General features: G+C 46.2%; 1 protein-coding gene across 9 annotated transcripts in view; it reads right to left on the bottom strand.

Annotated features, from left to right (window-relative positions):
- RANBP3 (RAN binding protein 3) overlaps positions 1–12,311 on the bottom strand; it is a 60,575-nt gene that overhangs the window by 22,416 nt on the left and 25,848 nt on the right. For 3 of the 9 annotated variants that reach the window (XM_081092490.1, XM_081092492.1, XM_081092493.1), the window contains exon 3: positions 8,192–8,380. The exons of 4 other annotated variants lie outside the window; for them this stretch is intronic. In XM_081092490.1, the coding sequence (XP_080948616.1) occupies positions 8,192–8,380 (189 nt within the window). Of the gene's footprint in view, positions 1–4,460; positions 4,553–7,273; positions 7,322–8,191; positions 8,381–12,311 lie in introns of those variants that run through there. 2 more of the 9 variants (XM_081092491.1, XM_081092498.1) reach the window with 2 other exon arrangements.

Below are 12,311 nucleotides of genomic sequence, written 5' to 3'. Positions count from 1 at the left end.
TTCAAGCATAGTGAAACTTTACCTGGCCAAAACTCATTTTGCCAAGAGCTGAAAAGCGACCTGTTCTCCACTCTGAAGGGCAGCTGGACTGTTTAATTAAAAAAAAAAATGGTTGCCTAGCCCTAGCCAGTTTGCCTAAGTGGATAGAGCATCAGCCTGCTGACTGAAGGGTCCTGGGTTCGATTCTGGTCCAGGGCACGAACTTAGGTTGTAGGCTTGATCCCTGGCCCTAGTCAGAGCGTGCTTGGGAGCAACCAATCGATGTCTCTGTCTCTCTCCCCCTCCCTTCTATTCTCTTTAAAAATCAATGAAAAAATAACCTTTGATTTAGATTAATAAAAATAAAAACTAAAAACGGTCGCCTAACACCGGATTGCTGTGGTTTCCATTCCTTGCCCTGGCATATTCCACGGTAAGGAACCTTGTTTCAAGGTAGGCCATTGTTTCCAGAGCAACCTAGAACTTTGATGCCTCGGACCAAAGTCTGCTACAACGTGCTCAGAACAGAACAATTCATAGACTACAAACCCACTGAACGATCTCTCTCTCTCTCTCTCTCTCTCTCTCTCTCACACACACACACACACACCCCGAAAGGTGGCTGAAGAATCTTTCCTTAACAACCTTTACTTCTAGAATGTGAACAACTAACAATTAAGAGGCCTGAAATGAGTCCCCTCCCAACCCAGGATAACATATAATCCCTCCTGTATGTCCCTTCTCAGGGATGTATGCTTCTTGAGAACTAAGCAGCAGAAAGCAAATGTGGAAGATTGAACATCACTCCTCCTGGGGTGTTTAAGAAACAGCAGAGGAGCCAGTTTTCTTAGGTTCAGAAAAGCCCCTAAGACTCATGGTTAGCCAGATGATGACCACCTGCCTGAGGAGCGGAGGGATGAAATGAGGTGGTGCGTGTCAAAGAGCTTTTCACACGGCAGAGCACGTGTGGAGGCAGTAACTGCACTAAACTGTAGGTGAGGGAGGAGCTGGAGGGACCCTCCTAAAGCTGGGGCAGCTAATTCTTGCTGGTGACCTGACACCCTCCCTGCTTTCCTCCTGAAGCTGGAACCTGACTCTGCACTACTGAGGACCTCCTAAAGCCTGGGCAACACACTTTTCTCATAAAGGGTCAGAAAGTATTTCCAGCTCTGAGGACTACATGCTGTATATTGTTTTTACAATTTTTTAAAAATGTAAACGCCACCTTAGCTTGTGGGTAAGAGTGTGTAGACTGGCCCATCTTGAAGGATGGCGAGAGTTTGGACAGTAAGAAAAGGATCCCAACCTGGACCTTCTCTCCTGTGTGAATCAATGACTAGGGTTTAGAGTCAGAAAAACCAACCTGGGCTTCTTGCTCCAAGTCTGTGTCCTAAGAGCCTCCCTGAAGTATTTGTGAAGGGAGAGGATGACACTGTCCCCAGGTATGTCTCAGGGGATTAGAAGCTCACAGGGGACCATCCATCCAAGTGCTAGGAAACCCTTCTCACAACGGGGCTATTCAATAGTCCTTGGGGCAGCTGTGAACAAACCACTGGGCCCAAATGGGGCATGAGTGGAGCGTTGAGAGTGCTCAACCCCCCCCTTCTTCAAGGCTTCTAGATCTAGAGTGTTTCTTCTGGCTATGCCATTACTTAAATGGGAAACCTTGGGCACATTATCTCATTTGGAAAATAGGGTGCTGGTGCCTCCCTCACAGGGAAGTGGCACGGGGTCAACTGGATAAATAGGTGGCATTTGCTCAGCCCAACGTGCCAGTCTTGCTATATAGCTCACACCTGGCAGTGGCTTTGCTCTCCCAGCAAGCTCACTTTCACTGGATGTTACACCCTTGGACAGGGCTTGAAAGCTCAGGGATAGGCATGAACAGGTGAGTTGGGATTTGGAATAATGTCCTGGGGGCAGCCAGGAGTTGAGGGGCCAGGTTTGAAGACCCTTGAATGGGGGTTCCTGAGCCCACAGCACTACGATTCAGCAGTGACCGGGGCTGACATCTGATAATAAAGAGCTGTGTTACCACCCCGTGGCTCTGTAGGAACTGGGATCTGCCACTTCCTGGATTGACTTTTGGGATCTGGAAATGATCACCCTCTCTGGGCTCTGTAGACACTGACTCCTTATCCACTGATGTCCTCCTTTCCCTCAGGTCTCTAAGTTCCCATGTGAGAACAAACCCCTTGGTCCTTTGGCCTCATTGCTCCGTGTCAGGGTCCCCTGCTAGACTCAAAGTTCCAGGAGGGACTGGCCCTCGGCACCACAAAGCAGACGCTTCCTCAGCATTTGCTCAGGGAAAGACTAGGGAGAAGCAGTGAAGGCCTGTGTTCCTAAGTTATGCACAGGGCAACAGCCAGCAGCCCAGCCGGTGCTCCTGAAAGTTGTTAGGCCCGAGCTGCCTCAGTTGTTGCAGAGGAGATTCCTCTAGCATCTCAATCTCAACAGGCCTCCATACATAACTTTCCTGTTGCCCGCTGGCCATGTATGTTAGTTTCCACCTTGTGAATCTTCCAGGGCTCATTCTGCTATGGATTTCTAATTTCATTCCACTGTGTTTGGAGAAGACTGTATGGTTTAAATCCTTTCAGATTTACTGAGACTGGTTTTGTGGCCTAGCAAGGGGTCTACCCTGGAGAAGGTTCCTTGTGACTGAGGGGACAGTGCAATCTGTTGGGTCCATCTGTCTGGATATTCTACTGATAACTGAGAGTGCAGTACTGAGGTTTCCAATTGTTATGAATGAATTGTCAATTTCTTCCTTCAGTTCTGCCAATTTTTGCTGCATGTATTTTGGGGCTCTTTTAATGAAACCTAAATTTCTTACCTCTTCCAACGACACAGCAAAGCCTCAGGCATCTGGGTCTCCTTAAGAATTTGAATGTTGCTAGGAGCCCCTCCTCAAACCAGGAGCCTCTGGAGATTTAGCCTCACCTCTCAGGGTCCAGGACTGCTTACCAGGACCCTTGGTCCATCCCATACCACTCCTCCTTGCCGTCATACTCCAACCTATCTCTCTGCTGTTTTCTGAGTATGTCAGCACTGTCCCGCTTCAATGTTCTTTTGCCATGTGCTACTCCCAAGGCCTGGGTGCTTTTCCTGCAGGTCCACTCACTGTGGCCTCCCTGAGGCCTTTCCTGATCACTTCCAGAATGAACCTATGCTCATGCCTATCTCACTGCCCAGAAAGTGGAGGCAGCTCCCCTTAACCCCACCCTCCAGCCTCTCTTGGGCCTCTACCGTTTTGTGTACCACAATCAGAAATGATCTAATGTGTCTGTCTCTAGCCATGATGAGGCCCTACCCTGTCTGTTATCCTCATAGCTCATATGTGCAACACCTAGGACACAGTACACAAAAAACTCTCAAGTATTTATTGCACAAAATGGAGTCCATATTCTCCACTATGGCCCCTTGGGAAACCTGAGAAGAAAAGTTGCCTGGCCAAACAAGATTCAGACACTCTTAGACCCCTGACTCCAGGAAACCCTCAAATTTTTGCCCCAAATCTTTTGAAGAACCACCCACAGATAGGCAATGGGTCTCTTGGTCCAGAAAAACATGGAGGCCAAGGCCTGGGAAGGAAAACACAGGAAGAATCCCCGACAAGGAGAACCTTCCAAAAACTGCTGGAACCTCCTGTGGAGTATGAAACACCTGAGAAGCAATGAGGAAACTGACATTGGCAACTCTTCTAAAAAAAAAAAAAAAAATTAGTGCAAGGAAGCAGGAAGACAGAATGTAAGGTGAAGTCATTTCTGCATGCCTTTGGAAATGCTGACTCTTTTAGAAATCCTTCATAGATGTCCATGTGAAGAGCAACCTGCCCTACACCCTGCTGGAGAAGGGCTGAGCTTGCTGTCTGGCAGGAAAAGGTCTGAGGTGCAGCAACTCCCTCTGCCGCGCTCCCCTTCCCCTCAAGGCCAATGCCAGTTCCACCATTTCCCTTGGATGGTAGTCTGGTGGTCTGGACCTCTTCTGTGTCAGAGCAGCGTGGGGGAAACCCTTCATCCAAATCAAGAGAGTGGCTACTCAGGGGTCAGTAGAAAGCAATGCCTGGGAATCCCAACTCCTTGGACCTCAGAAATCTGCAGCCCAAGTTCAAGGATTACCATTACAGAGACTCATATGAGGAGGATTCTAGAGCAGATTTTCAGGATCTGTGCTTCTTAGGGAGAACAGAAGCAGGGTGTAGAAGCCCCATTTTCTACTCTGCCTCTCTCCACAGTAGAATCCAGTGGAAGAGTCAGTACCCATTTGGGACATCATGATGAAAATACACCCAACTAACACTGACATAAGGAGGCTGAAGAGAAAGTAGAACAAAGATAACCTTTCAACTGATTTCTCTGGCTTCAGGACGGTGTGAACGAATGAAGCAGGTTCACAAAAATGGAAAAGCCCTCTTAGATGGCGGAGGGGCTGTGAGCTGGTAAACACCAGCCTGCAGAAGAATCAAAGGAGCTGCTCACCGTGTGCTTCTGGGCGGCACCGGCAGCCCTCTCCCCTCAGAAGCCACTGGGTCCTCCAGGGAAGCAGTTCATTCTGGGAGGCGTGTAAGACCCTGTCACCAAGTACAAAATCGGGATAATGTCTAACCCAGGATGGGAACATATGCACGGGAAGCTTCTGATTTTTGTATAAAGGATTAAATTGTAAAAACTATGATCATTAGATTTATTATTACCCTCCTCCAAAAAAAAACATGGCTCTCATGAGGCTGCCTGGTGTGGCCTCAAGGGAAACAAAGGTGCCAGGCCAGGGAAGGGGATGGAGCTGGAGACTGTTTCAGAACATGAAAGACATAGGCACACAGGAAGTATGCAGAAATGAAAAGCACTGCCTTCCTGGCCTCCCAGAAAAGACCAGAAAGCAAGACGAAGTCAGACAAGTTCTTTCCAGAAAACACTGGATGCCATTTGGCCTGCCTGGGCCTCAGTGACTCCAGCCTGGACTGACCAGTTAGAAAGTCCACCTGGCTGTGGGATGAAAAATCAAGTAACAGCAGGGCCTACTGCACTGGTCCAGTAGCTCAGTTGGTTGAAGCGTCGTCCCATACACCAAAAGGTTGCAGGCTTGCTTCCCAGTTAGGGCACATACCTAGATTGTGGGTCAGATCCCTAGCCAGAGCATGTATGGGAGGCAACAGATTGATGTTTCTCTCTCACACACACATCCTTCTTTCTCTCTCTCTCTCAAAAAAAAAAAAAAAAAAAAAATCAATAAAAACATATCCTTGGGTGAGGATTTTTTTTTAAAAAAAGCAAAGCCTGATCATGTCCTTGTCTTCACATCAACTATGGGCCAATTTTGTGACTGAGGCAACCAGCTCAGAAATTCTTACTAAAAAAGCTCACTGAAACAAGAAAAACAGAAGTGGCCTCCGAAGACATGAAGTAGGGTGGGGATGGAACAAAAGTCAAATCCTGTGCAGGAGCTGGAAGATGAGGGAAGCTGTCCAGCCAGGGGGCTCGTTCCAGACACTTTCTAAGCTTCTTTGTGGGTCTCATAAACATAGTTTAAGCTCATCAGTGCCTTGGCTTGGAGCTTCAGTCCAGCAGACTTCAGCCAGGACCGGGGCAAGCACGAAGCTGCTCGCTTCTCCTGGATAAGAGAACTGAATCTGAAATGTGGTTTGGGTTTCTTCAAACTGCCTGCTGAGAGCCAGGAAGTCTGATATATAGACTTTTTTCTGGTACTGAGTCTTCCATGGCTAGAGTGCTGATGAGACTGAAAGATCAAGGCCCCTTATAACAATTCAGCGAGCCACTATTTGCCATAAAGAGCTCATGCTTTATAGACGCCCAGGGATTGAGGCACAGAGAAGAGACTGAGCATGATGGATGAGACCTGCTGAGTAACCTGTGGGCGGTTTCCTGAACTCTGGTGTGGTACAGAGCAAGATCCAAATTTGTTCTGATGCCAACGCAATGAGTAACCAAGGGAAAAAATCTCAGCCCGAGAAGCCTGGATCAGGTTTCTCTGCCTTGATTTATGCCTTAACTGACCTAAAAACCAAAGTGAACTTTGCTTGAACATGCCCACTCAGTGGGGAAAGTCAACTGACAGGAGCCATTAGCAACCTGCCATGGTTTCCTCTGCAGACAGCCCCACAGAGTGAGCCCTTGGTGAGCCCTCAGAGCTGTCCCCAACTGATATGATGGTGGTGCTGCTGGGACTTGTGACGGAACGGAGGATTTCTGTAGTCACAAATGCTGAAACAGTGAGTGTGTGTGTGTGTGAGATGCAGGCCTTTACGGTTGTGCTCTCCATTCATAAACCACTCCCCCGAGACCTGGCTCCCTCCCATGATGACTTCACAATCCATCCTGAGGTTCCCTACTAGAACACTTGACCTTGTATTGGCCAGCCTGGAGAACAACTGAATTTCTTGGGATTAGAGCAGGGGTCCTCAAACTATGGCCCGACGGCCACATGCAAATACAAATATTGTATTTGTTCCCGTTTTGTTTTTTTTACTTCAAAATAAGATATGTGCAGTGTGCATAGGAATTTGTTCACAGTTTTTTTTTAAACTATAGTCCTGCCCTCCAACGGTCTGAGGGACAGTGAACTGGCCCCCTGTTTAAAAAGTTTGAGGACCCCTGGATTAGAGTCTCCAACCCAATGTCCACAAGGACAGTGAAGCCACGTTCCTCAGAGATCAACATTTGGACTGGCCACAGGTGGAAGGTGAGGACCCACCAGTCTTACGAAGTGGGCACTAGAAGTGAGAGGGGCCTGAAATAGCCCACATGAATCTGGTAGAGTAGCTGCCATGACACAATTTCTGCAATCTAGCCGTCTGCTCTTAGCAGCTGGAAACCCTCAACCATCCCAGTTGGAGATGCCTCTAAGTTGTGTTTTTCAAACTAGGCAGCAGAAGGCTTCAGAGTCTCTCAGGCAGGTCCACTTCAAGGTCATCTGTTCTTAGTGCCTGAGAACAGATGACCTGTTCGCAAAGGCTGCAGATAAAATAACTAACAATACCTGACTCAGGAAGAGGTCCCAGGAGCTGCTCTGCCCCCAACCAAAAAAGTGACCACCTCTTAATTATTGCCCTGCCAGCTCTCTGTCAGGGCTGTGATGCCAGAACACCCTGGCAGTAAGTGCCTCCTGGCTGGAGTCATTACTGAGCTTCTGAGTACACTTCATTATCCCAAACCCACTTCTAGGCCACGAAGGACTGCCTCCCTGTTGTTCCCCACCCATGATAAAAACTACTCCTTCTTTAGCCACCACACACTGATTCCTCTAAATTGTCAAAATATGACTCCAATCTCACCTTGGCCGAACACGGCTTCTTCTTGCGCCTATGGTTTGGTGCCTGTAACTGAATTTTAATGGTTTCCTTAAGAACACAGGGTACTGGTGACGTGACATAGAAGCTGCTAAATGCCTAGGGTTGTGATGCCCTGGAAGGCTGCCTTGCATTCTGTATGGCAGAGTGGGGTCCTCTGTTTTCTTGTTAAGAGTCATTTTTCAATGTCACGACATTGGGGGTACCTAGAGGATGGAGTTTACAATCCTGAATATATGATGATGTTTACCTTTCCCAACTTATCAAACTCCAAACACTCAAGACATTTCTTGTTCTTGAGAGTTCATAATCTTCTCCACCTATTATCTTCAAAAGCCTTCTTAATACAAAGAGAAAGAGCTCAGGGGTTCCCTCTGGATTCAAAGAAGAGTCTTCTCTTCTTCCTGCTTTGATTGAAGACAAGCAGCTCACAGCCTCACCACAGTCCAGACACAATCAGTCTTGCAAAGCAATTTGTGTTAGACATCTCCTCTTCCTACAGATTAAGGAAGCCAGAGCTCCTTGTGTTTCTAAGACACTGAATTGGAAGGCCCGGATTCAGAGAGAGAAAGAAAAAATGGAAGGAAGGAGAAGGGGTCCAATTTGATTTGGAAAGTTCTACCCACTACTCAATTCCTCTTTTGACCCCTCGTGTCTATTTCAGGAAACAGGACTAGCTTTTTGCTATGGGCATATACTTATCCAACTAGACAAGTCTCCATGTAAAGGGGACCTAATTTTCTCTGATTTTTCAGCAGCAGGAATTAAAGAGAGCTGGAGAGATCTTGGACACCTTTTCAGTTATCAGCTGCTTATATTCTAAAGTCTGGATCTGAGGGACTCAGAGGGAAAAGGGCCGGTTTGGGTTGGGACCCCTGGGCCATGGAATGGAGGTGGACTTACCCCTGCCAGTTCTCGTGGAAAAGGAGGAAGCTGGGCTTCAGGAGCGCTGGCTGAAGCGCTAGCGGGGGCAGGAGACTCTAGAGCATGCTCACCAGTTGACTCAGGGTGACCTGGGCCATGGTGGGGAGCCTCAGCCTCCCCCTGAGGCTCCACTCCCGAATCCGACAAGTCTTTTTGCTCTGCAGAGGACTGGGAGCAAAAAAGACAATTTTCCTTCAATGTAAATAAAGGCTGCAACATGGGGCAGGGGATGGGGGCAGGGATCGGAGGCCTAGCGATGGCTCCACCTTCAGCAGTTCCTGCCCAGGAGGATGGGCCAAGAAAGGAGGCACAAAGTAAAATGAACGTGGACTTCCTGCCGTTTGACTTTACAGGGAGCTTTAAGGTGTGCAGGAGTCTGAACCTTTGTTTTCAGAAGTGCAAGGCTTGGCAGGGAGCTCCTCTGCTTATGGGCCACGAGTGAAGAAAAACACTCCTAGTGACAAAAATGGGGACAGTGCCTCTATCAGAGGGGAACAGGGATGATTACAGATTAACAACACATCTCCTCAAAGATATGATCAGGGAAGCTGCCCTCAGCACCACTTCCATCTGCTAGGAAAGGTGGGGAAGTAGGCCAGGGACACCACACAATCAAGCATAGGCTTCCAGGGCCAAAAGCTTCTGCATCTCACCCTAGTTCTTCCATCAACTTTCAACTTGTTCTGCTTAAACCGGAGATGAAGGAAGAGCTTTTCTCATTTCAGTGAGTGCAGGTGTGGGGTGACTAAAGGACCTGGCAGAGACACAAAAAGCCAGTTTTGTCTTGGGGGGAGGGTGGGAGTTTAGCTGGAAGAGGGAGCCCTTTGGCTTGGGATTTCCCCAGGCTCATTCCAAACACCTTGGGCAGGGGCTTATTTGGAAAACAGCCAGGATAAGAGAAAGCTGGCTCCAGAAGTCTTTGTCCTTGAAAGTACAAGGACATTCTTTGAGCTGGTTCTTGGGCTTCTGGGGATTGCTTCAGTGGGCTGAGAGCTCTGTGGCCAAGACTCTTTTCTTGAGAAGTGGGTATTAAGTTGGTGTACTGCAACAAATAGGCTCCAATTCCCAAACCTCCCGCATGGCATCACCCACAAGAAGCCCTTTCTCTTACTTTGTGAACTAAATGACCACAGGCTACCCTATCCAGCCACCCTGCTGACGCTGCTGTGTTTCTTCTGGGTGTGAAGTATCTGAGATCTCTTTAGATAGGTGTTGGGGCTATTTTTTAACATGTGAGCCTTTTGGATGAAAGGTGCTATATAAAAAAGATTTAAGAGAACTTTCCAACATTCTTAGGAAAGCAATAGCAACGCAATGTTAACTCATGCACACATCTAAAAAGCCACCAAAAGCAACCCTTCCTATCTAGGGAAGATCCAGACTGAAAGACCTTCCCAAACTGTTCCTCTAACCTTTCTGGGGCACCAAGGTCAGTGTGCCCACTAGTCGGCTGCTGCTTTATGGTTAGAAATTTAACACCCACCAAAAGAAAATTAAACCCAGAGCTTTGTGGGAAACTGCCTATCTCTCTAATTAGAACCAGTTGGTTTTTTTTTCCCTTTAAATCCCTGCTTTTAAATGTCAGTGCTTCCTTTCAAATGGGAAGTTGAGGTGAACTTAGTATCAATTAATTCATGACATCTGGGCAAAACAATTTACTGAGGATTATGAGCAGGTTCTAGAATCTAGCTTGTAAAAGTAGAAACCGCCCTGGCCGGTTTGGCTCAGTGGATGGAGCGTCCGCCTGCGGACTCAAGGGTCCCGGTCAAGGGCATGTACCTTGGTTGCGTGCACCCCCAGTGGGGGGTGTTCAGGAGGCGGCTGATAGATGTTTCTCTCTCATCGATGTTTCTAACTCTCTATCCCTCTCTCTTCCTCTCTGTAAAAAATCAATAAAATAGATTTTTTAAAAAAAGTAGAAACCAAATGTATACAGTATCTACTGAGCTGATTGTTGATGCTTCTACCTTAGTTGCTTTCTTATTTATTCACAATTCTTCTACTCTCATATATATATTTTTAAAATCTCTGCTTTTAAAACATAAATGTTCAAATGTCCTCATAGCATGGTGGACTCAAGATGACCAAAAAGAAATACAAATGTTGTTCCAGCATTTTTCTCCTTAGGTCTGAGTGTTTCTGTTGGACAAGAAAGTCTAAAGAACCAAGATAGGACCTGTAGTTTTTTTAACACGTTTATTAAAATCAGACATCAGATCCAGACCCTAGATCATATATCCTAAACTATATGTGGCTGACAAAAATAACAAACAAAATAAAAACATGCACATAGGGTATACTTGTTACACCAACAATAAGCTTCAAAACTAGGTCTAAACATACTATACCGCATTTTCAGCAATCCCGGAGTTCCTGCTTATAAGCATTTTCAGCAATAGCAGACTTTCTGCTCATAAGCATTTCTGTTCCTGCTTTTTGTCTTGTTACCAAATGGGCATTATCTTGCCAGTGCAACCGCAATACCACCCCCCTTCGGATTAACAAATGTTTGGAAGATAAACTAACTGAAAGAAACATTAAAACAAAGTTTTATTGATTTTAGAGAGGAAGAAAGAGGGAGGGAGAGAAACATTGATATGAGAGAGAAATATCAATTGGTTGCCTCAAGTATGCATGGAACCCTCTCCCTGGGCATGTGCCCTAACCGAGAATTGAACAAAAGACCTTTCGGTGCATGGTACAGGGGACAACGCTCAACCAACTGAGCCACACCGGCCAGGGCTGAAAGAAACATTTAATCATCACATACAATAAGACAACCTACTGAATGAGATTCAAATTCTCTATATAGAAAGAAAAAAAAATTGCGTCTACTCAAGGCAGTTAATAAAAGGTTTTGTTTTTGCTTTAAAAACACAAATGCATGTAGCCCTGGCCAGTGTGGCTCAGTTGGTCATCCTGTACACTGAAAGAATGCAGTTAGATTTTAGGTCAGGGCACCTATTTAGACTATAGGTTCAGTCCCAGGTTGGGGCAAGTATAAGAGGCAACCAATCAATCTTTTTTTCCCCTCTCTCAAATCAATAAACATATCCTTGGGTGAGGCTTAAAATTTAAAAAACAAACAACTCATTAAGAAAACCACACAAATGCATGTAAACACAAGCATTTTGTGAAGAGCACCACCTTGAGGAAGCCTGGAGACATGGAAGGCAGTAAAGACAATGCTTGTGCATTAGGACTGGAGTTCAGACTGTGGAAGGCTTTCTCTAACTGGGACAACAGGAGGATTTGACAACTTGACCTGTTTGCCACCAGCAGGCCACTAATACCAATTTGTAGTTTGCTATGAACACACGGACCATCAATGGAACTGATATAAAATGTTGTGTGGCTTTACTACCAAACAAAAACACCTAGCTGGCAGCTTATTTGTTTTTAAAATTTCAAATCTTTTATCCCAACAATAGCTGGGCCTGTGGTGTGCTCTCCTTTGAATGGGGTTGCGGGACAGGGGCTCTTTGAAACACACCCATTGGATGGTTTAGAGACTGTTTACTGACAAGGAAGTTAATGGCCTCACAGTGACAATGGGAATACTTGGTCTATGTGGATCAAGAAGTGGCTCAAAAAATAGCTATAAGGGACATTTTGGTGACAATTAGGACAAATTATATATTGGAGGAGACTTCTGAATGGTCATTTTCTTATGGGTGACAATGACACTGGGGCCATGGAGAGGAATGACACACTATTCCTAGGAAACACCTGCAGAAGTATTTAGAGAGGAACATCAGATGGGAGCAAATTACAGTTGAGTGCTTTCAGCATTTATGACAAAGATGTTAACAGTGAAGCCAGGTGAAGAATACCTGTGTCTTCAGTACTGTTTTTCCATCTTATCTGATAATTTGAAAATTTCAAAATAAAACGTCGAAGAGAAAGAGGATAAGAGTGTGCTCAGAAAAAAGCAGCCCCAACAGTCTTTTCCCAGTTCTGCTTTTGCAGTATGAGAAGGGACTGGGGCAGAAAGAAAGAATGAAACTGGAAGACTCAAACTCTTACTTTGGCAAGAAGTCTTGTGGATGATCCTTGAAGACCTGCCCTTCCGTCTTTCTTGAAATGGGAAGTTAAAGGG

The sequence above is a fragment of the Myotis nattereri genome (genome assembly GCF_964212035.1).
Source record: "Myotis nattereri genome assembly, chromosome: 5".
Lineage (NCBI taxonomy): Eukaryota > Metazoa > Chordata > Mammalia > Chiroptera > Vespertilionidae > Myotis > Myotis nattereri.
The sequence above is the reverse complement of the archived record's forward strand: the minus strand, read 5'-3'. Positions and strand labels throughout refer to the sequence as shown.